The 25,980-nt window shown below is 40.2% G+C and overlaps 1 protein-coding gene across 4 annotated transcripts in view; it reads right to left on the bottom strand.

Annotated features, from left to right (window-relative positions):
- Positions 1-1,792: 1,792 nt before the first annotated feature.
- LOC126323387 (NAD-dependent protein deacetylase sirtuin-1) overlaps positions 1,793-25,980 on the bottom strand; it is a 60,131-nt gene continuing 35,943 nt past the window's right edge. For all 4 annotated transcript variants that reach the window (XM_049994682.1, XM_049994690.1, XM_049994700.1 and 1 more), the window contains exons 10-11: positions 24,143-25,065; positions 1,793-5,745 (exon numbers count right to left, since the gene is read on the bottom strand). In XM_049994682.1, coding sequence (XP_049850639.1) covers positions 5,513-5,745; positions 24,143-25,065 — 1,156 coding nt within the window. In that variant the 3' untranslated portion in view covers positions 1,793-5,512. The remainder of the gene's footprint in view (positions 5,746-24,142; positions 25,066-25,980) is intronic.

The following is a 25,980-nucleotide window of genomic DNA, read 5'->3' as shown; positions in this document are numbered from 1 at the left end:
AAAATAAACACCCCTTGGATTGTCTGTTTTTTGTCATCAATAAATCAATAATTGTATTAAAATTCCTGTTAAAAATAAATAAATATATTTCTCTAAAGAACAAGGGGAATATGACTTTGGGTGTCCGCCATACTCCACTGAGAAATGACTGATAAGTTATCAAATTATACCTTTATCTTTCACAAATTAAGGACACAATAAATCATCACTTACATGAAAGGAACTCAATATCTGGCAGATGTCAAAAACAAAAGTGGAAACAATTATTCATACCATCACCCTGGATGCTTTCCATTGAAGTTTGGGGGCTTCAGTAACCTGTATGCACTCTGTGAGTGTTCATCACTGCCTGACACCTAGATGAAATGTTAGACAAACATCTACAGAGGTCACCCTGTCGTATCCATCCCCATTCTTCAATGAGAGTTCTCGGAGAGTCTGTGGTAGAACAGGACAACTATGAACATGTCTGTAAAGCATATGAAACAAATACTAACAAATAATATATATAAAACACTGAAGAAGAGAAACTGTTTAGATGACAGATGTAAGTGATAGCTAACAAAAGGGACAAAACAATGAAGAATGTGGACCATATAGGTGATCTAAATAATTAAAGGAAAATCTCATATAAAGATGTGAAACAAATACTAACAAAGAGCATGTCCCATACATGCACAATGGGGTTTAGGTTGGGACTCACTGCTGGCCACTTGATTACTTCAACATGCAGGCTTTGCAAGACATCTCTGCTGACACCTTCCGCATCAGCCTTGGCATTAGAAGAAATTCAGGGCCACCATCATATGCATCGTCCACCACATGGCCAGACAGGATCTGTTCGATGTACTGTCTGGCAGTAAGGTGACCATAGATAATGACAAGATCCATGTGGCTGTCAACACTGAAGCCTCCCCACATCATCACAGAACCTTGGAAATATATTAATTTCCCGGACAGGACAAAATTTGGGGGGGGGGGGGGGGGGGGGGTAACACTCGCCAGGGGTCTCTACACATACACACAGTCATCACCTCACTTCAGAGGATGTCGAGACTCGTCTGTAACACATTTCACCCCTGACGATGTTGTCGGTTGACACGGGTATGGCAGAACTGTAGGAAAGCTGCAAGATGTCATGTCGTGTCACGTGGAGCACTCGAACGGGATGTTTGGGTCATGCGCTTCTTTCTTGTAGCCTGTTCATTAGTCTGATTGGAATGGAGGCCCCAGTGGCCATTCTGAGATTGTGTAGCAGTACTTTGGCAGTATCCGTACGATGCTGCAACATGGAGCGGGTCAGATATCAGTCTCCACAAGGGGTCGTAATGCGTTGTCGAATTTGTCCGACTCGCCTCGTGTACTAACCTGTCTCCCTGTAACGTGCCCACAACTCGAGAATGACAGACGGAGAGGCACTGGCATCTGCAGCAACATGACAGAAAGTCTATCCTTGTTGGATCAGACTGGCTTTGCAAATGGCAGTGCATTAAGATGTCGCATTGCAAGTGCTTGGTCGAATTAAATGCCCGCAAATAACATGTCAACTCACTGGGATACCAGTACTCAATTTCTTCTAATGGGTCACCTGACACTATGATGCATGATGTAGCCAACAGATGGTGAATGATTTTAATTGTTGCATACACTGAAAGCAATGATATCAAGCCATACTGCCTGTTGCAAATGGATTTAACATACCAGACATTGATCTACGTGTTCCCCTAATTATTTTGAACAGTGTATGTTTGAGTTAAAAGAAGGGTTTTCATTCAAAACAAAAAGACAAACAAACTTTATAGAAAAATTTAATATCTGTCAGCCACTTCTATGAAATAATAGAAAAAAAAGGAAATTAAAAACTAAACAATTCATTAATTGTTTATTATAAAAATAATCAGTAGCAGATCTGCTGGCTGTGTCTACATACTACACCTTTATCAACTTTTGTAGCTCTTGTAAACAACAACATAACATGAAAAACAGAGTTCTCCAATCTCTGTTTTCATCCTTCAACACTGACTATTCATAATGCCCAAATAGTTGTATGACCTTCTATTACAACATGATTTTGTGATGAGTTTTAAAAGGTTAGACTCAATAGCAAAATACTGATGACTTTATCAAGTTCAACCCTTATTGCTTTTTGAGAAAAACAAGAGAGTATATGTACTGTTTCCTTTTGCTTCCCTGTTTTATTTGATATTTTGATCTAGGTATCTGGAAACATATAATACAAAAGTCTTAGAATTTTTCAATCTTTGATGCATACAGTTATTATTGGAATTAATAGTTGTTTCAGTCGTAACTGCCGTCACTACCTCAAATTTGCAAAATAATGAAGACTTAAATCTGACAATACAATTAATTATGAGATCTTATTTTGTGAAAAACCCTGACATGATAGTTCATTTCTTAAATGTAATCCGAAAAAAATTTAGAAACACAGGCTTGTGTAACTTTTGGTTTATGTTTTAAAGGCAGTAGCCTTTTCTAAAATTGGAATACAGAATAAAAGTACTGGCTAATATCATTCAGGGGAATGACAAAGGGAAAATATAGCTCATACACAAAACTACAGACTGCTTGTAAAAAAAAAGTGTATTTTAAACACAGAGGGGTAAACAATGTAGGGAAGAGAATGCAAAAGGTAAACATATTTTTAAGAAAGTCAGTATACATGAAACTTTCTATGTACACAAAACAGACAATATTAAATTAATAGTTTTTTGCTACAATGACAGGAGACATTTTCATTATAAAACAGACAAGAGACAACATTAGAGATGTAAAGAAATGAGGTACCACTCTACTTATTGCTCTCAGAAACTATCATATCCCATATTGGTTTCCACCCACATCAATTACTCGATGACAGATGAACAAACAAGGTACAGCAGACGTGTATAACGCAATGAATTATAACAGCAGCTGCTAATCAACAAGAAATATGTTTATAAAACTGTCACATGCATTCAACAGCAATTGCCTCAGAAAGTGCCCAGCAGTTGGTAACAGTTTCTTTCCTAGAATATTTTGTCACTCACATTGTTAATAGGAGGTGAAAGTAAGTTCACACATCACACAAATTGACACTTCCTCTATTTATCCTTTAGCAACATCAAGTCACAATCTATTCATACAAAAATTAAAACCGTAGTTACACAAAAGCCAATTTTTTTAAAGTGTACAATGGAATGATGGTAGAAACTTTCGTTACAGTGTATAACGGAACCACAATACTATTGTAATCCTACAAATATACCCAATAGCAGAGCTAAGAAAATTGAAGTCTTAACAATTTTATGTTCTATGGCCTTCACACGAGCAAAATTGAGACATGTGCACAGATTACATTAACACTGTACATTGTGGTATCTAACAAAAACATAAATAATCATCATTATCAAAACTATATACACAACAAGTGATATAAAATAGATAAATGGTTGTATTGTGTATCTGACAGTTAAGGCCATAGCATACCTGCATACTTAAATTTATTTATACAGATGCCTGCTGTCATATATGAGAGATTCTTCCTTTACAGTGCAACAAACTTCATAAAGATTTTAGAACTTATTCTTCTGCAACAGATGTTGCAGATACTAAATGAGTATACAAAACTATACACTTGTATAGTATTATACGCCATTTGACAGATAAAGAAATGCAAATAATGAAGTTCTTACTGCATTCGTTTCTCCCTTTTCTTCCATGTCATGCATTTACATTGCTAATTTTATACAAACATAATACCTGAAATTATTTCAGTTTGTAGAAAAATATGACGATATATCTTTCATAGCTGTTAAGCCTATAGGATCAAAAGCAAATTATATACACTGAATTATTCTACTTTTTTCATCAAGCCTGCATTAAAATATTGGATGTGGCATTAAATATAATACCTATATTTTAAAATTACAATTATAAATTTATGAGATCATTAATTAAAATTAGCAGCTTATTAAAGTACACACTGATGATACACCTAGTATGAAAGTGATTTCATTTACAGTTTTTTACAAACAGTATTGAAACACAATCTGTCTCTATTTACAAAACACCCATACAGGAATATTCTCTCTCTCTCTCTACCCCCCTTCCCTCCCCCAAAACACACACACACACACACACACACACACACACACACACACACACAGAGAGAGAGAGAGAGAGAGAGAGAGAGAGAGAGAGAGAGAGAGAGAGAGAGAGAGAGAGAGAGAGAGAGACTCTTAATGTTGTGTTTCAACATGTATTCACATATTTTGCTTTCAAAAATATGGAATCATTAATCCCTAAAGTACTATCACATAACATGTCCAATTTAGACATCTAATAATTACACTGTAAGTTTATTTACATTTTAACATCTAACACAGGATCTGGTACTCATCCCTGTGTGGCTCAATTTCTGTTAAATCAACTGTTAGTGTGTCAGTGGAAACTAAAACTTCTCTGGTTTCCACAGTGAAGAGGATAATTGTTTTCTATTAAACTGCTATAACTCAGTAACAGTCACGTCAACACAAGCAAAAGTCAAAATAAATAAATTAATTACTTTGTGTAGGAAGGGTTTTGCTATATACCCATCATCCTCGATTAGAGGAAATCTGCAACAAATAATCTGCTTCCTTAACATGAATTAGAGTTTACAGTGAGTGTCAAACTAGTTTGCATAATGTTTTCTTTAAATTAATTTCAAATCTCTTCTACAATGTCAGTGTTCAATAATGAAGCAATATTTTTGGAAAACAAAAAATTGCTGCAGGTGATGAAAAAAAACCCACACCTAAGTCATGAAAAAGATTTGCTGATTTAATAGTGAAGCAGTGCCTGACCGACATTGCAAAATATGATTATACACAATTCTCTCTTCAAAATAATTTTTTCCATTAAAGGAATGCCAATCATTAATAGCAGCAACCATTTACAAAAATATTTGAACTTTTTTCAATGAGCCACATTATTTTATAAGATGATCTTGTAATATGTAGGTATTATAAGATGAATCTTTAATATGCAGAACAAAATTTTTCTGAGTTAAATGAAAAATATTACACCTGGCAGAAGAGGGACTTAATTTTACCAATAACAGGTTGTTGTTCTAAATAGTAAATATCTCCAATATGCTACATATGTATCTACAAAATACTGAAATAACAAGTAACATGTAACTACCCTGAACAATAATAAATAATTTTTTACAATATATTATTATTCACATATATTAGAACACAGGTCACACTTACATTTCAAAATCCAAAGCTGTATTTGATGGTAATATATAGCAGTTCCAGATAAATGAAAAACTTGTAATTTGTTTTCAGTTCTTTACATTCAAGCAATGTTTGTTTATGTAAAGAATCTGGGTTATGCGATTTTGCATATTTAAAACTGCCAGGTATAAGTTAGCCACACCTTTAACTACAGATTACCAATTTTTGCAGTAAGAATTAACAATGCACCATGTCCCACAATAATGATTACTACAGTTCCCCAATTTACATCAAGGACACCGACCATTGGTAGGATTATCATTAGACACCGAGAGGTGCTCCCAGTCGTCCACCTCACCCTCGTCATTGTCACTTTCTTCCGACAGGCAACCTTCAGAATCGCTCGAGCTCGTGCTGCTTCCACTGCTGCTGCACGACGACCGCTGGGTGTCGTCTGGGTCATAGAGCACCTCGGCGCCCGGAAAAATGTATCGGTTGGGATGTACAAAATAGTAAGAATTATCTGAAAAAAAGAGAAAGAACAACCTATGTTTAAATTTTTTCTGAATGCCTGAAATATCTAACAAGAAGTACAAAACAAGAAGTTTTATTTGCGGTGGATGACACGATAGTAATTTCATTGTAAGTCATTACTTTATTCAGCAATTTGGGTCTTCTGCACAAATTACCATACTTTTTATAGCACTTACATTATTTTAAAAACTTTCATAATAAATGAAGGGGTATGAAATTTAAAATTTTTCCAGCAAATTAAATGTTCGAAAAGATTTCGGGATTGCAGCTGATTATGAGAAACTCCATTCGACAACATTTCAACTTGACGCATGCCAGTCATCTTCAGGTGAGCTGTTGAAGGCTGACAAACATGTTCTCCACTCCGCCTTATATAGAGCGCAGATGGTATTGGCGCACATGCATCAGAGTCACGGTGACAGAAGAATCACACCACTTGGCGGCAGCGTCCTCACTGGTGGAACTGCAAGAACCAGCTGTCTTTGGTGTTGTCGCCCGTCGCTGTATTCTGGCGTCTTCGTGTGGAGCACATCTCGGAGGTGACGAGATTCCACACATTACCCAACCGGTAGCCACTGCTGTGGTTCATTAGATTTTTTGTGATGATTTCAATGTATTTTTTTATAACGGACTCCCAAAAACATGTTGTTTTGGCCAAAATTAATGTTTTCTCTTACTCCATTGAATGTCCGCCAGAGATCTAAGATTTCGGACCTGCTGGGATCAGTGACGGATAATGTGTTATTGCAGAAGGTGGGAATTTACAAAATACCTTGCCAGTGTGGTATGGCGTACAACAATGCACACAGTGGAAGAACGTTCCACAGAACAGAAACGCTACACTCGCCTTCTGCAACCCAGCGAGTCTGCAGTTGCGGAACACTGTATCTCCGACGGATATTTAATCGAGCAAGACAAAACATTAATTCTGGCCACAACAACTTCTTTTTGGGACTCCGTTACAAAAGAATCCGTTGAAATACGCATCATGGAAAATCTATCGAATTGAGACAGCAGCTGCCAGTTGGATAATGCGTGCAATCTCGTCATCTCTGAGATTTGCTCCAGACAGAGACACCAGAATACTCCGATAACTGCACTGAGTGACAATGCCGAAGACAGCCGATCCTTGCAGTTCCACCGGCGAGGAAGGTGGAGTCCTTCTGTCATCGTGAGTCTGTCGCATGTGCGGCAATACTGTCAGTGTGCCATATAGGTGGAGTGGAGAACGTCTTCAATGGCTCACCTAAAGACGAATGGCAGGTGTCCAGTTGAAATACCACAGAATAAAGTTTACGATGGCCAGCTGCAATCCCGAAATCTCGTCAAATGATGAAGTGGTTCTCAGCCAAAAACGTGGTCTGAAATCTGACTGGCTAAGTGTAGAGAAGACACTTGCGGCGGCGTAACAACTAAAAACTGCATTTTTCATATTACGACAGTCAGAAGACATGACCTATACAATAAAAAATAAGCATGATTAAGAACTGATCAAAGTTTGGTGATCAACCATCCCAGCTTCTCCTAAGCCTCTGCCCCACACCCACAGCCTGCCCCAGGACCCTAACCTCCCTCACCCTACTCATCAGGCTCCCCTTCCTCTGTTTTGTCATTCCCTGCCAACCCACTCCTCCTCCTCCTCCTCCTCATCATCATCAATGCTGGTGAGTCGCATCCCTATCCTCTGCAAATCTTGCCTCACTGCACGCTGTCGGCCATCCTACCCCTTGCTACCCGCCTCCTTTCTACCTTCGTCCATACTACCCAATACAACACCCCTCACCTCAGTCAACCTGCAGAACTGCAGCTATTTCAGCACTGTGTATTCCGATGGCCCAGTGTAGCTGTACAGATAGGTCTGTCTCTGTGTGTGTGTGTGTGTGTGTGTGTGTGTGTGTGTGTGTGTGTGTGTGTGTGTCACACTGAATACCTTTTTGAGGATTTGGGAATTCAAGCAAATGTAATGCAATTGCTGTTGACTGAAGTACTGTAGGTCAGAGGAGTAAAAAAACTTTATTTTCCAGTAAAAATAATTCTTAAATTAAATCATGTAATTTAAAGTATATATGTAGTAACTTTACAGTAAAGTCAAACTGTAGGTTAGACTGTCTACTGAATATGTTCGAGTATAATGAATTTTCTGGAGACCAGAAATCTACTCTGTAGCAATCAGCATGGGTTTCGAAAAAGACGGTCGTGTGAAACTCAGCTCGTGTTATTCGTCCATGAGACTCAAGAGGGCTATAGACATGGGTTCACAGGTAGATGCCGTGTTTTTTGACTTCCGCAAGGCCTTCAATACAGTTCCCCACAGTCGTTTAATGAACAAAGTAAGAGCATATGGACTATCAGATCAATTGTGTGATTGGATTGAGGAGTTCCTAGATAATAGAACGCACCATGTCATTCTCAATGAAGAGAAGTCTTCCGAAGTAAGAGTGATTTCACGTGTGCCGCAGGGGAGTGTCATAGGACCGTTGCTATTCACAATATACATAAATGACCTGATAGATGACATCGGAAGTTCACTGAGGCTTTTTGCAGATGATGCTGTGGTGTATCGAGAGGTTGTAACAATGGAAAATTGTACTGAAATGCAGGAGGATCTGCAATGAATTGACGGGGTGCTGGGAATGGCAAATCAATCTCAATGTAGACAAGTGTAATGTGCTGTGAATACATAGAAAGATAGATCCCTTATCATTTAGCTACAAAATAGGAGGTCAGCAACTGGAAGCAGTTAATTCCATAAATTATCTGGGAGTGCGCATTAGGAGTGATTTAAAATGGAATGATCATATAAAGTTGATCGTCGGTAAAGCAGATGCCAGACTGAGATTCATTGGAAGAAACATAAGGAAATGCAATCTGAAAACAAAGGAAGTAGGTTACAGTACGCCTGTTCGCCCACTGAATACTTCTCAGCAATGTGGGATCCGTACCAGATAGGGTTGATAGAAGAGATAGAGAAGATCCAATGGAGAGCAGTGCGCTTCGTTACAGGATCATTTAGTAATCGCGAAAGCGTTACGGAGATGATAGATAGACTCCATTGGGAGACTCTGCAGGAGAGACGCTCAGTAGCTCGGTACGGGCTTTTGTTGAAGTTTCGAGAACATACCTTCACCGAAGAGTCAAGCAGTATATTGCTCCTTCCTACGTATATCTCGCGAAGAGACCATGAGGATAAAATCAGAGAGATTAGGGCCCACACAGAAGCATACCGACAATCCTTCTTTCCACGAACAATACAAGACTGGAATAGAAGGGAGAACCGATAGAGGTACTCAGGGTACCCTCCGCCACACACCGTCAGGTGACTTGCGGAGTATGGATGTAGATGATACAACTAATGTCTTCTCCTGTGACTCTACAGTTAATATGAGCTTACGTTTAAACAACAATTGGCAAAGATGAAGGAATGAAGGCTTTCAGGCATATTTCTTTGGAAATAACAAAACAAACACACACACACACACACACACACACACACACACACACACACACACAAGCACATATGACCACCATCTTCAGCTGCTCTATACTGGACTTCTCATTGTAAGAGGAATTGGTTCGAATAGCAAAACAAAAATAATAAGGGGAACCTTTAACACTTTTGTAAGAAGCGAGGAGGAGGAGATTAGTGTTTTTTGCCCCATCAACAATGAGGTCATCAGTGACCATCAACAACGAGGTCATCAGAGGCGAAGCACAAGCTGGGAATAGGGAAGGATGGGGAAGGAAATCAGCCGTGCTCTTTCAAAGGAACCATCCCAGCATTTGCCTGAAACAATTTAGATAAATCAGGGTGGCAGGACGCGGGTTTGAACCGTCGTCCTCCCGAAGCGACCAAAAGATATGACAGGCTAGCAAACTTGGATTAGGAAACATAAATAGTGAATATTTTCTACAGTGAGTCTACCACAACCATATATCGGTATACTATTCGTAGCCGCATTCATAAATAGCATAGATACGAAGCTGTTGGAACACTGTAATTACTGTGAAATGGTCTTCCTGGCCCCTGGTTGAAGGTCCCTGATTGAAGACAGAATACTTGGACAGTACCAAGAGATAATATAAAAAGACACTAAATTGATGATTCCCTGATCAAACCAAACTGGATCTGTAGTCATACCTATCCCAATTTTGAGAATGATACTGATAATTTTAGCCAAGTGCAATGTTAGATTTAAATAACAACAAAATACAATTGATACTAACACGTACATAGATAAACTACAAAAATTAAGATGCAACTGAACACTTTAGAGCTGAAACAAGATAAGGCAGGAACATGTAAGATGAAAAGGAAAAAAAAAAAAAAAAAAGAACTATCTATGGACCAGCAAATAATGTTCGAAGATAAACAAACTTGAGCCTAGGGTACATGACACAAAGAGACATACAAGTAATACACGATTTCATGAGTCAGATACAGACACAAAAATACACTTTTGACTAGATAACAAGTAAGTGCCAATAGGCAAAAAAGGAAAACAGCTGGATGAGGCTAATAAATAGCTAGTTAGAGCGACGTATGGCAAAGTGTACTTAAATCACAATAATTCACATATGTATTTCACAGCAACAGAGATTCATCTAAGGGATATACTGAGTTATATGATGGAGAAGACATAAGACATTTTCAGAGTACCTAAATATAATAGACCTAAATATGATAGACTTAGTTCAAAATGAATTTATCATGAATTACTATGTTAGAATTCAATGATAGGAACAGCTGCTCAAAGTTATGTCTGTATACTGTCACTGCAGAACACTGCCACTGGAATACAAGTCAAACAACTGCCGTAATTACAATAGGAATTGTCACATAGTTCTCAAATTATGGGAACTTGATGTTACTACGCTGTGTTTAAAAGTTAAGATTAACCGGCATTCTGAAGGGTATCAATTTAGATTTAGGAAAGAAAAAGGAACAAATTTTTTTCAAAACAAGAACCGAGTCAAACAGGAAAAGCTATGCAGCATACACTGAATGTTTGAAGAATTTAACACCACTAGACTGAAGACATAAAAGACCTGCCTACAGAAATAGACATTCATATTATAAGAAGGTGATCAGAATAAGAACTGATATTTGACAATCCTGAGCACTCTGTCAATTTCATTATGAAGCAATCCTGGAGGCATTTTCAGCTGCAGTAGCTACAACACAGCTGGCATAGCCGCCGACCACCAAAAACCGTGCAGAATTCATATGGCTAAATCACCAGTACCTACACAAAGTGCTGCTACTTCTTGGTGGAGAAAAACTAGCCTGTGTTGCAACAACCCATCCTAACCATTTCAATCCAAGCACTAACACTGGTAATACTGTCTTATGAAAGGAAAAGGGATATTTATCTTTTGACAAGAACAAGTAGAGATCCTGCAGTAGTTGCACATTACAAAAACTACTCTAAATTCCCAGGAAAAGTTGTTAAAAATCAAGGAACATCCACATTATGTCAGAAATCAGTAATGCAGACAACAGACATATGGTTGTATGGAATGTTGTGAAATGAGACACAGGACAACCAGCCACAAAACAGGATAACATCACTATTGAATTAAGTGGAAGTGCTATAAATTATAAGTCATAGGTAGCAAATATGTTTAGTAATAATTTCTTGAATATAGTAGAAAATATAAGGACAAACTCAACAGAGTACTACAGATTTGTTTCCACGTAGTAAGATCCATCTTATCTGAAGTATGTAATGCATCACTAACTCAAGGCATTTTCCAGAGCGAATGAAATATGCCATTGTTAAGCCATTATATAAGAAAGGTGATACGAGAGATGTCAATAACTACTGACCTGTTTTGCTACTGACATCATTTTCAAAAATTTTGAGATGATGATGTATTGTAGAGCAGTTTCTCACCTGAGCAACAATAATGTCCTCAGTAAACCACAGTCTGGATTTCAGAAGAATTGCTCTACTGGGACAGCCAATTACTCATCCACTCAGAAAATTTTGAAAGCTTTAAATAACAAAATGGTGCTAGTTGGTGTTTTCTGACCGATCTATAGCACCTGACTGTGTGAATCATAACTCCTCCCATGAAGTTTTATGGGATTGATTGTATAGCCAATCAGTGGATAATGTCACATCTAACCAAAAGAACACAGAAAGTTGTAATTAGTAATTCCACCTTGAATATAGCCACAGGGCATTATTCTGATATCATGTATGCACTTCCCAAGGGCCAATATTAGGGCCACTGTTGTTCCTCACTCTCACATACAAGCAGAATTAGTTCCTTTAGCAGATGACTCTGTAGCCTTATTACAATTACGTGATAGTTGACACTTCACGAGTTGGAGCTGGCTTCTTCCAAAATGCTTAACATCATGCATAAACCGTTCGCCACTGCCATACTGCCACAGCAATTCGTCAGTTATTATGTTCAGTCCTGAATTCTGCATCTGACCCTTTTAATTCATATTTCATCACACATGATTAACATACCAGAAACAAGCACACCCAACCAAGCATACAAAATACACACTTTTCGTACACAGCACTAAGCACACACTACTGGAACCTTCCATACAAGACATTATCCAGCGTCATATATACAGTTATAATCACAGAGATAAGCTTACATCAGATAAGCTTTGCACGACACTGCATGAAGCTCAATTTTTGAAGGCTACAATTCATTGTTGTGACTGGTGCTTTAGAGTAATAAATATAATAATGTAACTCAGTAGAGTAGCATAATGGAATGAATAACGTATATGCCTGCCATGGAGAAGATGGTAGGTTCAAATCTTGTCAAATGCAGCATTTTTTTAAATTTCTAAATCTAATAAAAAGATTTTGATTATTATTTTTATTCAATTAACCAGCTGAAATGTAATTTTTTATTACTAATACTTTGCCATGTCATTTTAATCATTGTATCATTCTGTTTTCATTTGGAATCTGTCCGTCTTGCCCATAATCTACAACCAAGAGCCAACTAGGACATCTCATTGGTTGGTAATGCAGCAGCTCGTGTAGCCACTGAGGGGGTAGTTTCATGTAACCAATGACAATGACAAGTTACAGTTTGCTTTTATCACTGATACTGAAAATTTTCTGTCTCAATTTTGCTCGTAGAGGTTAGCCTTAATTGCCATGGACAAATCGGTCAAGATTTTAATGGCAATATTATGAAAAGGATAGACTGCTACTTACCATATAGTGGTGCTGTTGAGTCGCAGATAGGCACAACAAAAAGACAGCTAAACAACTAAACTTTTGGCCAAAAGGCCTCTTTTGCTGGAGTACACACACACACACACACACACACACACACACACACACACACACGGGCCTTTTGGCTGAAACTTCACTTAGCAGTCTTTTTGCTGTACCTGTTTATGACACAAAAATCTCCACTACATGGTGAGTAGCAATTACGACTGTTGCTAAAACATCAAAATAACAATACCTTTTCCGAAAAATTTATTTTTAATATGGATAAACTGATATTGATGTGGCAGTATCAAGTACCAGTATTTTTATTTTTTTGTATATTTTGTCTGCAATTTTTGGTAAATATTTGAAATTGTTCTTTTAAAATTACAGTACAACAATTTTACTATCACTATGTGAAGTATAGGTGGTGCAAAGAAGAAGTCAGACTGCACTGGGGGGATGGCGGTTTGAGTGGAATAACAAGATTTCTGATGTGAAGAAATAGCACACCAATTACATTACAGAATAATTTTTGACGCAACTAATGTGTTATTTCTTCACATTGGCTATCTACAAAAACAGCTGCTGAAAATGATGAACAAAACTCTAAATGACGAGATCGATCTTTGCGGTGGACGGAGACATGCGAGGGGACGGAGACATGCGAGGGGAAATGCTGATCTGATCAGTGCTAGGCATTACTAATACAAACTGCAACATTTAACTTCACCATACAATTTCGACACTAAAAATGGTAGGTTGGTGGCGTTTGCAGAAATGAAAAAACAAGCAAGTCGATATGAAGTGTTTCACATGAATCCAATATGTGATGAAACAGAATGACAGACATGTGAGACACCTTTTATTATTTCACTTACATGTAGTTAGCCTGAATGTGCATCACTGATCTTTCAATTCTTGCTCTAAGGGGGATAAGAAGGCTGGAGCTTATTGATGTACAGAATATCTAATAATAAACCAATCCTTAAATATGAAGCTCTAAAACTGGCAATATATCTACAATATGCAATCAATATTTTTATGGGCCAGTATGTCCATATTTTTTCCGCTGATATATTAATACTTTTTATCAGTATGTCCAGAAGCAATGATTAATTTTTTTTAATATATCAATGTACAGGACTTTGGTATCTTAAAAATATCAACAGTCCAAAAAGCAATCCTTCCTTTCATAATACTGTTATCATTCCATCCTGGAATTTCATTGTTCAACTGTGATTTTAGTTTTGTTGCAGATTGATGACCGCAGTTTTCTCAGATGCATTGGACATCATGAAGTTGTAGTTAGATTATGACAGAAGTTTAAACTCACGGAAACAAAATGCGCCACTTGCCGCATTTCAGTTACTGGGCCACTTAAAAACAGCTGCCAACAAAGCGCCTTGCATTTTCGTCACAGACTGTGGTGGCCGCTTCCAACAACATTGTTACACGTTATACGCTAACAACATTATTTTGTGATGTGGCTCGCCGTGTTTGTGAACTGCCTATAAGTGAGCAATACTGATGTGGCAACATTGTAGCGGCAAGTAGCAGACGCCAACTGTCGAGTAATTTTAATCAGACTATAGTATTGTGATCAATCTGAACATAGGTACAGCAACAGAACAAATGGTAAACAATGTTCTTAAAGTATCACTGATTGGTATTCTGCAAATGCTCTCACCCTCGATATTAAAAGTATGCAATAGATTCAGTTCTGCACATCTATGGGTATTCCAGTATTTGGGTATTACACCAATGACAAATGTTAAACATGGTGAAGAAACAATATATGGGGTAGAAACTTCAAAATTCTTAGATGTCCATATTGATGAGAATTTACACTGGGGGGTGGGGGGGTGGGGGGGGGGGGGGATGGAATCTGGAATCCCTAAAACAGTCTTACTACACCTCCATTTGTGCCTGGAATCACTGCAAATCTTGTGAACGAACAAATCAGAAAGTTGAAATATTTATCACGCAGAAGGAGGTGTAATTAGATGAATGACGAACACTAACTTCACTTAACAAAGGCTTATTCAGCAGTTGCACATACAAGAGCGTGGAGTGAACTGCCTCCGGCCAGAAGACATACGGTACATATACAGTTACAGAACATTACAGTACAATGATTCTTGACATTTGTGAATATTTCTAGAATGTACTAAAACCAAATACAGAAATTAAAATTTTGCAGTTCTGGTGAGTTCTGAACTCGTGACCCTCCATGCAACAATCTAGTATCATACACCATAGTGTCTGTGTTACTCAGCTTCTTTTGTGACACTGCTCCTCCCTTAAGAGAACAGCGTCTCGGTGTTACATCCTCCTAGTCTGGGAACGAGTCACCGGTCCTGCATACTCTGACTCCCAATGACTGACGTTCGCCCTGGTGGAGTGATCTTCTTAGAACATCCTTTGCCAGTATGCTCTTCGTCACCTTTCCGCTTGTTGCCTGTCGCTGAAGCTTCGAATTTACCCTGGGCTGCAGGATCCTTATAGGGCTTCATTCGAAGGACGTGGACCGCGTATCTCTGATCTTTCATCGTCTTGTGTCGGGGTTGAAATCTTCAACTTCATAAGTAACATAAGACAACTGTTTTATAACCTTGTAAAGTCCAAAGTAGCACCTGAGGAGCTTCTCAGAGAGACAAACTTCCCGAACAGGAGTGAAGATCCAGATGAGGTGGCTCACGTCATACCTTTGGCAATTGTTTTCTTCAGACTGCAGTGTGCAGAGTTGAGCTAACTGCCGAGCTTCCTCAGCTCTGGTTAACACCTGGTCGATGTAGTCGTCGTCCACGTCATCAGGATGTAATGGAAACACAGTGTCCGTTGTCGTAATTGCCTCACGCCCATCCAATAGGAAAAATGGCATAAATCCTGTGGCGTCTTGTTTGGCGGTGTTGTAGGCAAACGTCACGAAAGGTAGCACCTCTCTGCTCGACACTGACGAACATTGACAGCATGTTGGCCGAGGACTTGTTAAGGCGTCCAGTAAGCCTGTTAATTTGTGGCAGTAGGCAGTCATGAAGTGAAGACTAATGCTGCACTGAAGTTTATCCCTGTCACAAGATTCAATTGAAAAACTTTCCCTTGATTAGTAATGAAAGACCTTGGGGCACCGTGTTTCAATACAATGTCTTCCATGATGAATTTGGCTACCTCAAATGCTTCAGCGGTTTTCACATCTTTTGTAATGGCATAGTATGACAGATAATCAGTGCAAACAATCATCCATCTATTGCCACTAGCAGACGTTGTAAATCTCCGAGGTGGTCAATCCTGACATGCTGGAAAGGTGTTTCGGCTAGTGGAACTGTTACGATTCAGCCGGGTGGTTTCTGAGGAACTGCTTTTCTCCTTTGGCACTCTCTACAGTGTGACTCTTAGTGACGGACACTCCTAAATAAATCTGGCCAGAAAAAATCTCTTGCAGATTCTATCGTGTGTCTTAATAAATCCGAAATGTCCGGCCTCTGGTGTGTCACGGAATTTCTGTAGAACATCTAAGAGCATGTGTTTAAGGAATCACTAGTAGCCACCTCTTTCCAAAGGGATCGAAGTTTTTCTTGCAAAGTAATCCATTAACTACCTTAAATTGTCCTTTTACATCTTCTGACCGATTTAAGGCAATAATAATTTGAGATATCTTGGCGTCCTTCTTCTGCTCAGCTGAGAGATCCTGGAATGCAGCGAGACAGTCACTATCTTCATCAAAGTCTTGATGGTCTTGCACAGGGTTTATTGAGAGAGAGTCGGCATATTTGTGTTTTCTTCCACTTTTGTGCACTATGGTAGTGTCACACTCTTGAAGACGTAGTGCCCACTTGGTGAGTCGTCCTGTCGGATCCGTAAGACCTGTCAACCAACAAAGTGTATGTGGTCTGTAATAGCTGTGAATGGCCTTCCATAGTGATACTGCTAAAATTTGCACATGGCCCAGACCACAGCAAAACATTCTCTTGATGTAGTTAAGTAGTTTCTCTCGGCTTCTGTAAGTGTCCTAGAAGCTTCTGTAAGTGTCCTAGAAGCACAGGCTGTTGTTGTTGTTGTTGTTGTTGTGGTCTTCAGTCCTGAAACTGGTTTGATGCAGCTCTCCAGGCTACTCTATCCTGTGCAAGCTTCTTCATTTCCCAGTACCCACTGCAACCTACATCCTTCTGAATCTGCGTAGTGTAGTCATCTCTTGGTCTCCCTCTACGATTTTTACCCTCCAATACTAAATTGGTGATCCCTAGATGCCTCGGAACAGGTCCTACCAACCGATCCCTTCTTCTAGTCAAGTTGTGTCACAAACTCCTCTTCTCCCCACTCGTATTCAATACCTCCTCATTACTTAGGTGATCTACCCATCTAATCTTCAGCATTCTTCTGTAGCACCACATTTCGAAAGCTTCTATTCTCTTTTTGTCCAAACTATTTATCGTCCACGTTTCACTTCCATACATGGCTACACTCCATACAAATACTTTCAGAAACGACTTCCTGACACTTAAATCTATACTCGATGTTAACAAATTTCTCGTCTTCAGAAACGCTTTCCTTGCCATTGCTAGTCTACATTTTATATCCTCTCTACTTCGACCATCATCAGTTATTTTGCCTCCCCCCCCCCCCCCCCCCCCCACAAATAGCAAAACTCCTTTACTACTTTAAGTGTCTCATTTCTTAATCTAATTCCCTCAGCATCACCCGACTAAATTCAACTACATTCCATTATCCTCGTTTCGCTTTTGTTGATGTTCATCTTATATCCTCCTTTCAAGACACTGTCCATTCCGTTCAACTGCTCTTCTAAGTCCTTTGCTGTCTCTGACAGAATTACAATGTCGTCGGCGAACCTCAAAGTTTTTACTTCTTCTCTATGGATTTTAATACCTACTCCTAATTTTTCTTTTGTTTCCTTTACTGCTTGCTCAATATACAGATTAAATAACATCGGGGAGAGGCTACAACCCTGTCTCCTCCCTTCCCAACCACTGCTTCCCTTTCATATCTCTAGACTCTTATAACTGCCATCTGATTTCTGTACAGATGGTAAATAGCCTTTCACTCCCTGTATCTTTCTTCTAAGGTAAGTCGTAGGGTCAGTAGTGCCTTACCTGTTCCAATATTTCTACGGAATCCAAACTGATGTTCCCTGAGGTAGGCTTCTACCAGTTTTTCCATTCGTCTGTAACGAATTCGTGTTAGTATTTTGCATCTGTGACTTATTAAACTGACTGTTCGGTAATTTTCACATCTGTCAGCACCTGCTTTCTTTGGGATTGGAATTATTATATTCTTCCTGAAGTCTGAGGGTATTTCGCCTGTCTCATACACCTTGCTCACCAGATGGTACAGTTTTGTCAGGACTGGCTCTCCCAAGGCAATCAGTACTTCTAATGGAATGTTGTCTACTCCCGGGGCCTTGTTTCGACTCAGTGCTCTGTCAAACTCTTCACGCAGTATCGTAACTCCAATTTCATCTTCATCTACATCCTCTTCCATTTCCATAATCTTGTCCTCAAGTACGTCGCCCTTGTATAGACCCTCTGCCTTTCTGCTTTCCCTTCTTTGCTTAGAACTGGGTTTCCATCTGAGCTCTTGATATTCATACAAGTGGTTCTCTTTTCTCCAAAGGTCTCTCTAATTTTCCTGTAGGCAGTATCTATCTTACCCCTAGTGAGATAAGCCTCAACATCTTTACATTTGTTCTCTAACCATCCCTGCTCAGCCATTTTGCACTTCCTACCGATCTCATTTTTGAGACGTTTGTACTCCTTTTTGCCTGCTTCACTTACTGCATTTTTATATTTTCTCCTTTCATCAATTAAATTCAATATTTCTTCTGTTACCCAAGGATTTCTACTCTCCCTCGTCTTTTTACCTACTTGATCCTCTGCTGCCTTCACTACTTCATCTCTCAAAGCTACCCATTCTTCTTCTACTGTATTTCTTTCCCCCCATTCTTGTCAATTGTTCCCTTATGCTCTCCCTAAAACTCTGTACAACGTCTGGTTCTTTCAGTTTATCCAGGTCCCATCTCCTTAAATTCCCACCTTTTTGCAGTTTCTTCAGTTTTAATCTACAGTTCATAACCAACCACAACCATAAGCATAGGCTACAACCTCTTTTCCATGCGAAATTTGCACCAGAACTGCACCGATCCCATACCCACTGGCATCACTGTGTATTTCTGTAGGTGCTTTCTCATCATACAGAACAAGTACAGGGTCAGCCGTCAGAGCTTTTCGCAGCACAACACAAAAGCACCAACTGCCATCATTCTTCCTGACAAGAACCACTGGTGACGACTATGGGCTCAGCGAGGGCTGAATGATGTCATTTTTAATCCATTTCTTTACCTCGTCTCGAATTACTCGTCGTTCCGTTGCTGACACAGCGTATGCTCTCCGGCTTATTGGTTGATGGTCTCCAGTGCTAGTCTGCTGCTTGACTGTCGATTTGTCTAATTTGCTCTTCACCTGTGGATTGAAGCATTCAGAGAACTCTTGAAGAATGGCAAGTAGCTTCTTCTGTTGTTACTTAGTGAGATCTGGGATAGTCGATCTAGAAGATCTTGTCTTGTAGTGGTAGCACCAATTACGCCCACAGACTCGGCATGGGAGGCTTCCATGACGCCCAGCTGTTCAGCAATTAACAGCTCAGCGTTTGCTACACACATGCGCCCCTTGGAAGGATCTGCGGTTCTCGTCGACAGTTAACCATACACAATTCACTGAATCCATTCTTAAATGAGACGACAGAGGCTGGAAAGACCAAGTTATTCTTCAGCGGTATGCTTCTCTTACATTCCACAACAAGATCCATGGGTTGATGCGTGGCATGGCACATGACAGTTACCTTCGTACCGCTAACTACAAGAATGATCACTTCATGCAGCACACACAGTCTCCACACACTTGGATGCGCATCTTCCTGTCCACAGTATCTCATCTCGTTTAGCATAATCTTTGAGTGACCACAATCTATAATTGCCTGAGAAGCTTTCAAAAAGTCCCATCCGAGAATGACGCGATGAATACACTCTTGCAAGACGATGAATTATAAGGGGTGTGTATGGCCGCTTATACCGACACGTATGGTATTTCTCCAAAATGACTGAATATGATGCTCCAGAGTCCACAAGAGCTTGGGCTTGCCGGTCGTCCATGAGGGTATCACGTAGTTTCCTATCATTTTTGTAGTGATCGACGGCATAGGATTTTTCTCTTCGGCGGCCTCACCGCCAAGGTAGGTCGCACCCTGTAGTTTACCAGCTTTGCGGCGGCTAAGTGATCGGCTGGAGCTTCTAAAAGGCGATGGAGACCTTGACCGGTGTGTTGGGGAGCGTCCTCTCCAGCGGCTAGCTTGCAGCGATGGTGACCTACGTCATCCTGCACCCACATCTTCTTGTTCATCTTCGTCGTCCCGGAGTTTACGTTGGCTAAGACTGGTGTGCTGTCTTCTGGCGTGGGAGTCATCAAATATCCACTGCCTTTTTTGGCAATAGAGCACCACATGTCCCAGATGTCCGCAGTGGAAACATACTGGTTGATTATCCTGGGTCCTCCAGACGTCAGTCTTCCTTGATGCCCAAACAGGTTCCTCATGCGACATTGTAGGAACGTAACTTCGCCTGGGTCTCTACTTTTTCACCGTTTTAAAGGGAAATGCAGGACGGGAGATTAGGTTCAATGTCTGTTTCACTTCCTCGCTTATGACCTCTTGAAGTGTCTCTGTTTTTTTGCTCACCATGCAATCCAAGTGTCTTCTGAACTTCCTCTCTCATTATCTGAAGAAGAACACTTGTGGAATAAGTTCCTTCCTCCATTACAGAAATCAATACAATGTTTGGAAGCCGTTCAAACTTCTTGCGTGTAATTCTTTTTTGATGCAGTGTCTCGAAATACTGACACCATTTTATGAAGTCATCTGCTGTCGAAACCTCCTTCAGGAGTAGAGCTTGGTACATTTCCTCAGCAACACTCTTCATGAGATGTGCAATCGTATCTTCCTCCATTCTAGGATCCACGATTTTACACAGCTCCAAGTCGTCTTGAATGTAGGATGCTGTAGTCTCTCCTGAATGCTGTGCCCTGCACTTTAATTTATCTTCAGCCTTGCATTGTCATTGTGTGTCCCCGAAATACTTCCACAGTTCTGCCTGGGATACTTCCCAGCTTGTGAACTTCACCTCATTGTTTTCATACCACTACTTGGAAGTGCCCTCCAAGTAGAAAAATACATTAGCCAAACACACGGGTGTCATCCCATTTGTTAAATTTGGCTATACATTCATATACCTTTAGCCACTTGTTTGGATCTTTGCTATCGTCACCAGAGAACCCGGAAGGATGTCTCATATGGTGGCACACAGTTGCTGTAATCATTAACACCCCTTCCTTCTTCTGTCTCCGACAGAGTGCGATCTGTTGAATATGGCTCGAACTCTGGTTTCTCACCATATAAACAGCGGTTCTGTTGTGGCTTGATGGGAGCTACTGTATCATCAATAATGTGCGCTGTCATAAGTACCAATACCCAGCACCTCCTCATCACGTAGAGGATGTGCAATTAGATGAATGACGAACACTAACTTCACTTATCGAAGGTTTATTCAGCACTTGCACATACAAGAGTGTGGAGCGAATTGCCTCTGGCCAGAACACATACGGTATATATACAGCTACAGAACATTTCAGTACAATGATTCTTGACATTTGTGGATGCTTCTAGAATGTACTCGAACTGAATACAGAAATTAAAATGTTACAATTCAGGTGAGTTTTGCACTTACGACCCTCCATGCAACAGACTAGTATCATAACCACGGTGGCTGCTACTCAGCTCCTTCTGTGACAATCGTGGGAAAAATGGTATCATCTAGGTGGTAAACTTAAAATGTTGGGAAATATTAGTTTTGCTGAGAAAGTCTGAAAGATTACATCACTGCTATCAGTTAATTGCTAGGACATTGTAGCCCACTACACTAACCAACCTAATAAACTTTCACACAAAAAGTCACAAATTCAAACTACTTTTGTTAATCTGGTCAGCCTTTATTTCCTTTAAAGCTTAAAATACTCTTGAAAAACAAAAAATATACATATTCAACTTCAGCAAATGTACTTATTTTACACAAATCAAAAATTTTTTGCATCACCCCGGTTCCCAGAACTCCTGAAGATAGACGTTGACTTGTGGATATTGCATCACAGACAGTTCAGAGATGTCACTAAACCTGCCCAAATATGTAAGCAACCAACCATGAGCAGAGCCCATTAGACAGGGGAGGGGGGATTCCGACAGCCGATCAGTTCCAGTCATTCCACCAGGAAGTAGGTACACAGCTTGTTTTTTCTGTAGTTCAACCATGCCTAGACGGTCAATACCACGGTTCAATCGCATCCGCATTGTTACTTTGTGCCAGGAAGGGGTCTTGACAAGGGAAGCGTCCAGGCGTCTCTGAGTGAACCAAAGCAAAGTTGTTCCGACATGGAGGAGATAGAGAGAGACAGGAATTGTCGAAGACACGCCTTGCTCAGGCTGCCCAAGGGCTGCTATTGCAGTAGATGACCGCTACCTACAGATTATGGCTCACAGGAACCATGACAGCATCAAATGCCTTTCATGCAGCCACAGGATGATGTGTTATAACTCAAAATGTGTGCAACAGGGACTCAAAATGTGTGCAACAGACTGCATGATGCGCAACTTCACTCCCGACATCCTTGGCGGGGTCCATTTTTGCAACCATGACACCATGCAGTGCAGCACAGATGGGCTGAAAAATAATACCAAATGGACCACTCAGACCTTAACTTTACCCGGCAAATTGAATGTTCAAATAACTTACGGGTTTGCTGCTGGGTGACATTGTCGAACACCGCCAATATTTTGACAGGAGCACACCCTGCCATTCTCAAGGCACAAATGCAAGGAAGAAGAAATGTGCAAGGAAATTTACTACCTCGGTTCACATAGGGGAAACAAGGAAGACACCACACACAGAACAAGTGTCAACACAAACAAAGATAACCAACATCAGAAATATCGATAGTTACTATTAATCAACAGGTGAGGTAGCACTAATTCTTTCCCTCTGTTTTTTGATGAGAGACAGAGCCGGATTCCAAGCAGCATTTGAACAAAATCCACCATCTCTGTTAATAAGGTTACTTGATAGTTTGATTTCAACAGCTTCCTTAATAACACTATCCCAAAAGCTAGACGTGCAAGCCAGAATCTCCGTGTTGTATTCCATAAGATGACCGGTGTCAAGGCAATGTTCTGCAATAGCGGATTTGCTCGGCTGTTGTAAGCGTGTGTGACACTTATGTTCAGTACACCGGTCTTCCACAGTCCTGATTGTCTGACCAATATATGACATGCCACAACTACAAGGAATACGATAGACCCCAGCCTTACACAAACCAAGATCATCTTTTACGGACCGATGAGCAACCATATCGGCAGCAAATTGGTGAGGCATTCGTCTTCATGGATGACATTTAGCGGCCCCATTGTAAACATCTTGTGAATTACTTCCTCCAGGATATGACATCTCTTGACTAGAGTGGCCAGCATGTTCTCCAGGCATGAACTCAATCGAACATGTCTGGTATACATGGAAAAGGGCTGTTTATGGATGAAGTGACCCACCCACCACTCTGAGGGATATACGCTGAATCGCTGTAGAGGTGTGGGACAATCTGGACCATCAGTGCAAGATGAACTTGTGGATAGTATGCCACAAGGAATACAGGCATGTATCAATGCAAGAGTATGTGCTACTCGGTATTGGAGGTACTGGTGTGTACAGCAATCTGGACCACCATCTCTGAAGGGCTCACTGTATGGTGGTATGACATGCAACGTGTGATTTTCATGATTAATAAAAAGGGTGGAAATTATGTTTATGTTGGTCTCTATTCAAATTTTCTGTACAGGTTCCAGAACTCTTGGAACCGAGGGGATACAAAACTTTTTTTTGATGTGTGTGTTTGTGTTAATCATGTAGAGCATAAATGAAATTAAACTTTTATGAAACTCGTTATTTTTACACTGTGTGAAAAACAAAGACTTCTCTGTAGGCTGCACAACAACAAAATGTGTTTATTCATTGGTGTAATTCAGTCTAAACTTTATATTAATCTCTGAACATTTAAATGTTCCATGTTTATCAAACAGACTAACCTGGTAACCTTGTAGCCAAGCTCTCTCTGATCTTCGGCTCCCAGCACGATCGCAGCATGTCTAAATTGTCTTCCGATTTCTGATGTTCATCACAAGAGTCTAAAGACATATGTCTTTCCTTATTCATAACACCACTTGCAATGCTGCTGCAACCGTCCCCTATGCCACTGTCCCTGGTCGAGTCGACTGACATGTGACGACAACTAATGCTACTGCTCCTTCCGCCACTGCTACACTCCACCTGTGCGGAAGAATCGGCAGCTTCAGTACAGAATCTTGAAGGATCGACAAGAATTGTGTTCTGGCTACTGTTCAGTGATGTGCTGTCGGGTGACAGTGAAGGCTCGTTACACATTCTCGGAGCATGTAAACTACGCCCGCAACTGTTATTAATGCCTATATTTTCAGCAGGTCTCTCACGACTGTCTGTTACAAGAACTTGGGCATTGACATCTCTGGACGAATCTGCTACCAGGTTATCTACAGGACTGTCCACAGATAAGCACACTCCACTGTCTCTTGTTGAAGAGTCAATAGACATATGTCGTTCCTTATGGACCACACATTTTGTGCTATCAGCTGTCACTGCTAAACTGCTGTCTACAACCATATGCAAAGACTCAGTTTCAGATGTTTCCGCATACTGGCCACTGTCACTGCTCGATGCTGGATTGACAGTGAGACTGCTTACTGAAGACGTGGCCCGAGTGACAGTTTTTGAGTTTAGTCTGTCTCGGCTGCTGTGACCAGAAAGATGAACTTTGGCACTGTCGAGGCTGTAATCTGTAGGACACTGGTCACTGCTCCTCTCTTCCCACGTGTCATCAAAATTTGTCCTCCAAGACTTCTCACGTGTCAGAAGATGCTTTGCTTCTGTAAGAGGTTTAGGGGTACTACACACTTCGAGCCAATCTCCGCCGAGCCTGAAAAGAAAATTTGAAAGAAAAATTATATTATGGTAAAGAATAGCTAAACCACTGATATAACATGAAGCAGTTATTATTACTAAACATATTATGACCAAATGGATAACTATAAAAATGAGTACAAAATTATGACAATAACGGAAATTCCAGATGAAAAGATATATAAAATAAGGAAAAGGTAACCACTTTCCTGTAGAGGACGGGTAAATGGTGCACAGGAAAACATAATAGAATAGAGTTAATACTAGCTTTTGAGCTCTTGCTCTTTTTGCAGTAAGAATGCACACAACTACACTGACAGCCAAACTTATGTACATTTCGGTGCCTGGGTGGTTGTGTGTATGAATGTGTGTACTTTTACTACAACAATAGCAAGAGCTCAAAAGCTACACAAATGTTTCCTATTATGTGTTTCTGTGCTCCACGCACCAGTCCTCTTTAGATACAAACATATACCTCTCCTGTATTTCATGTACAAACATAAAATTAAAATTTGAAAACAAAAATATAACGCAACAACAAACTTGTAATAATATGGAAGCTTTTATTCTACAACATTTTACTGCACTCTCCCACCACTGACTTTTACGGTGTCGGCACTGCGGCCTCAATAAATTCAAAGATGGCACAAGGTTGTCAGAGTCTATTAAGTGCTACAGGCTGTTTGTGAGCATGTGCTAGTTTTGAGGTGTGCGAGTGGACAGGAATACAGCACCCACCGAAACATGTGCCATGCACAAATGTACATGACAGTGCCGTCAATGGACATAATCTTGGAATAAACTGTGCGAACACATCTGCTGGCAGTTCGGTCGCCAGCCACAGGTGCACTCAAAAATAAGTTTGGTCTCAAAACTGGTCACAGGCACATCACAAAGCAGTCACAGTCTGGTGGAAACAGTGCAGTTCTTT

This window comes from Schistocerca gregaria, chromosome 1, assembly GCF_023897955.1.
Source record: "Schistocerca gregaria isolate iqSchGreg1 chromosome 1, iqSchGreg1.2, whole genome shotgun sequence".
Lineage (NCBI taxonomy): Eukaryota > Metazoa > Arthropoda > Insecta > Orthoptera > Acrididae > Schistocerca > Schistocerca gregaria.
This window is presented reverse-complemented; position numbering and strand designations above follow the sequence as displayed.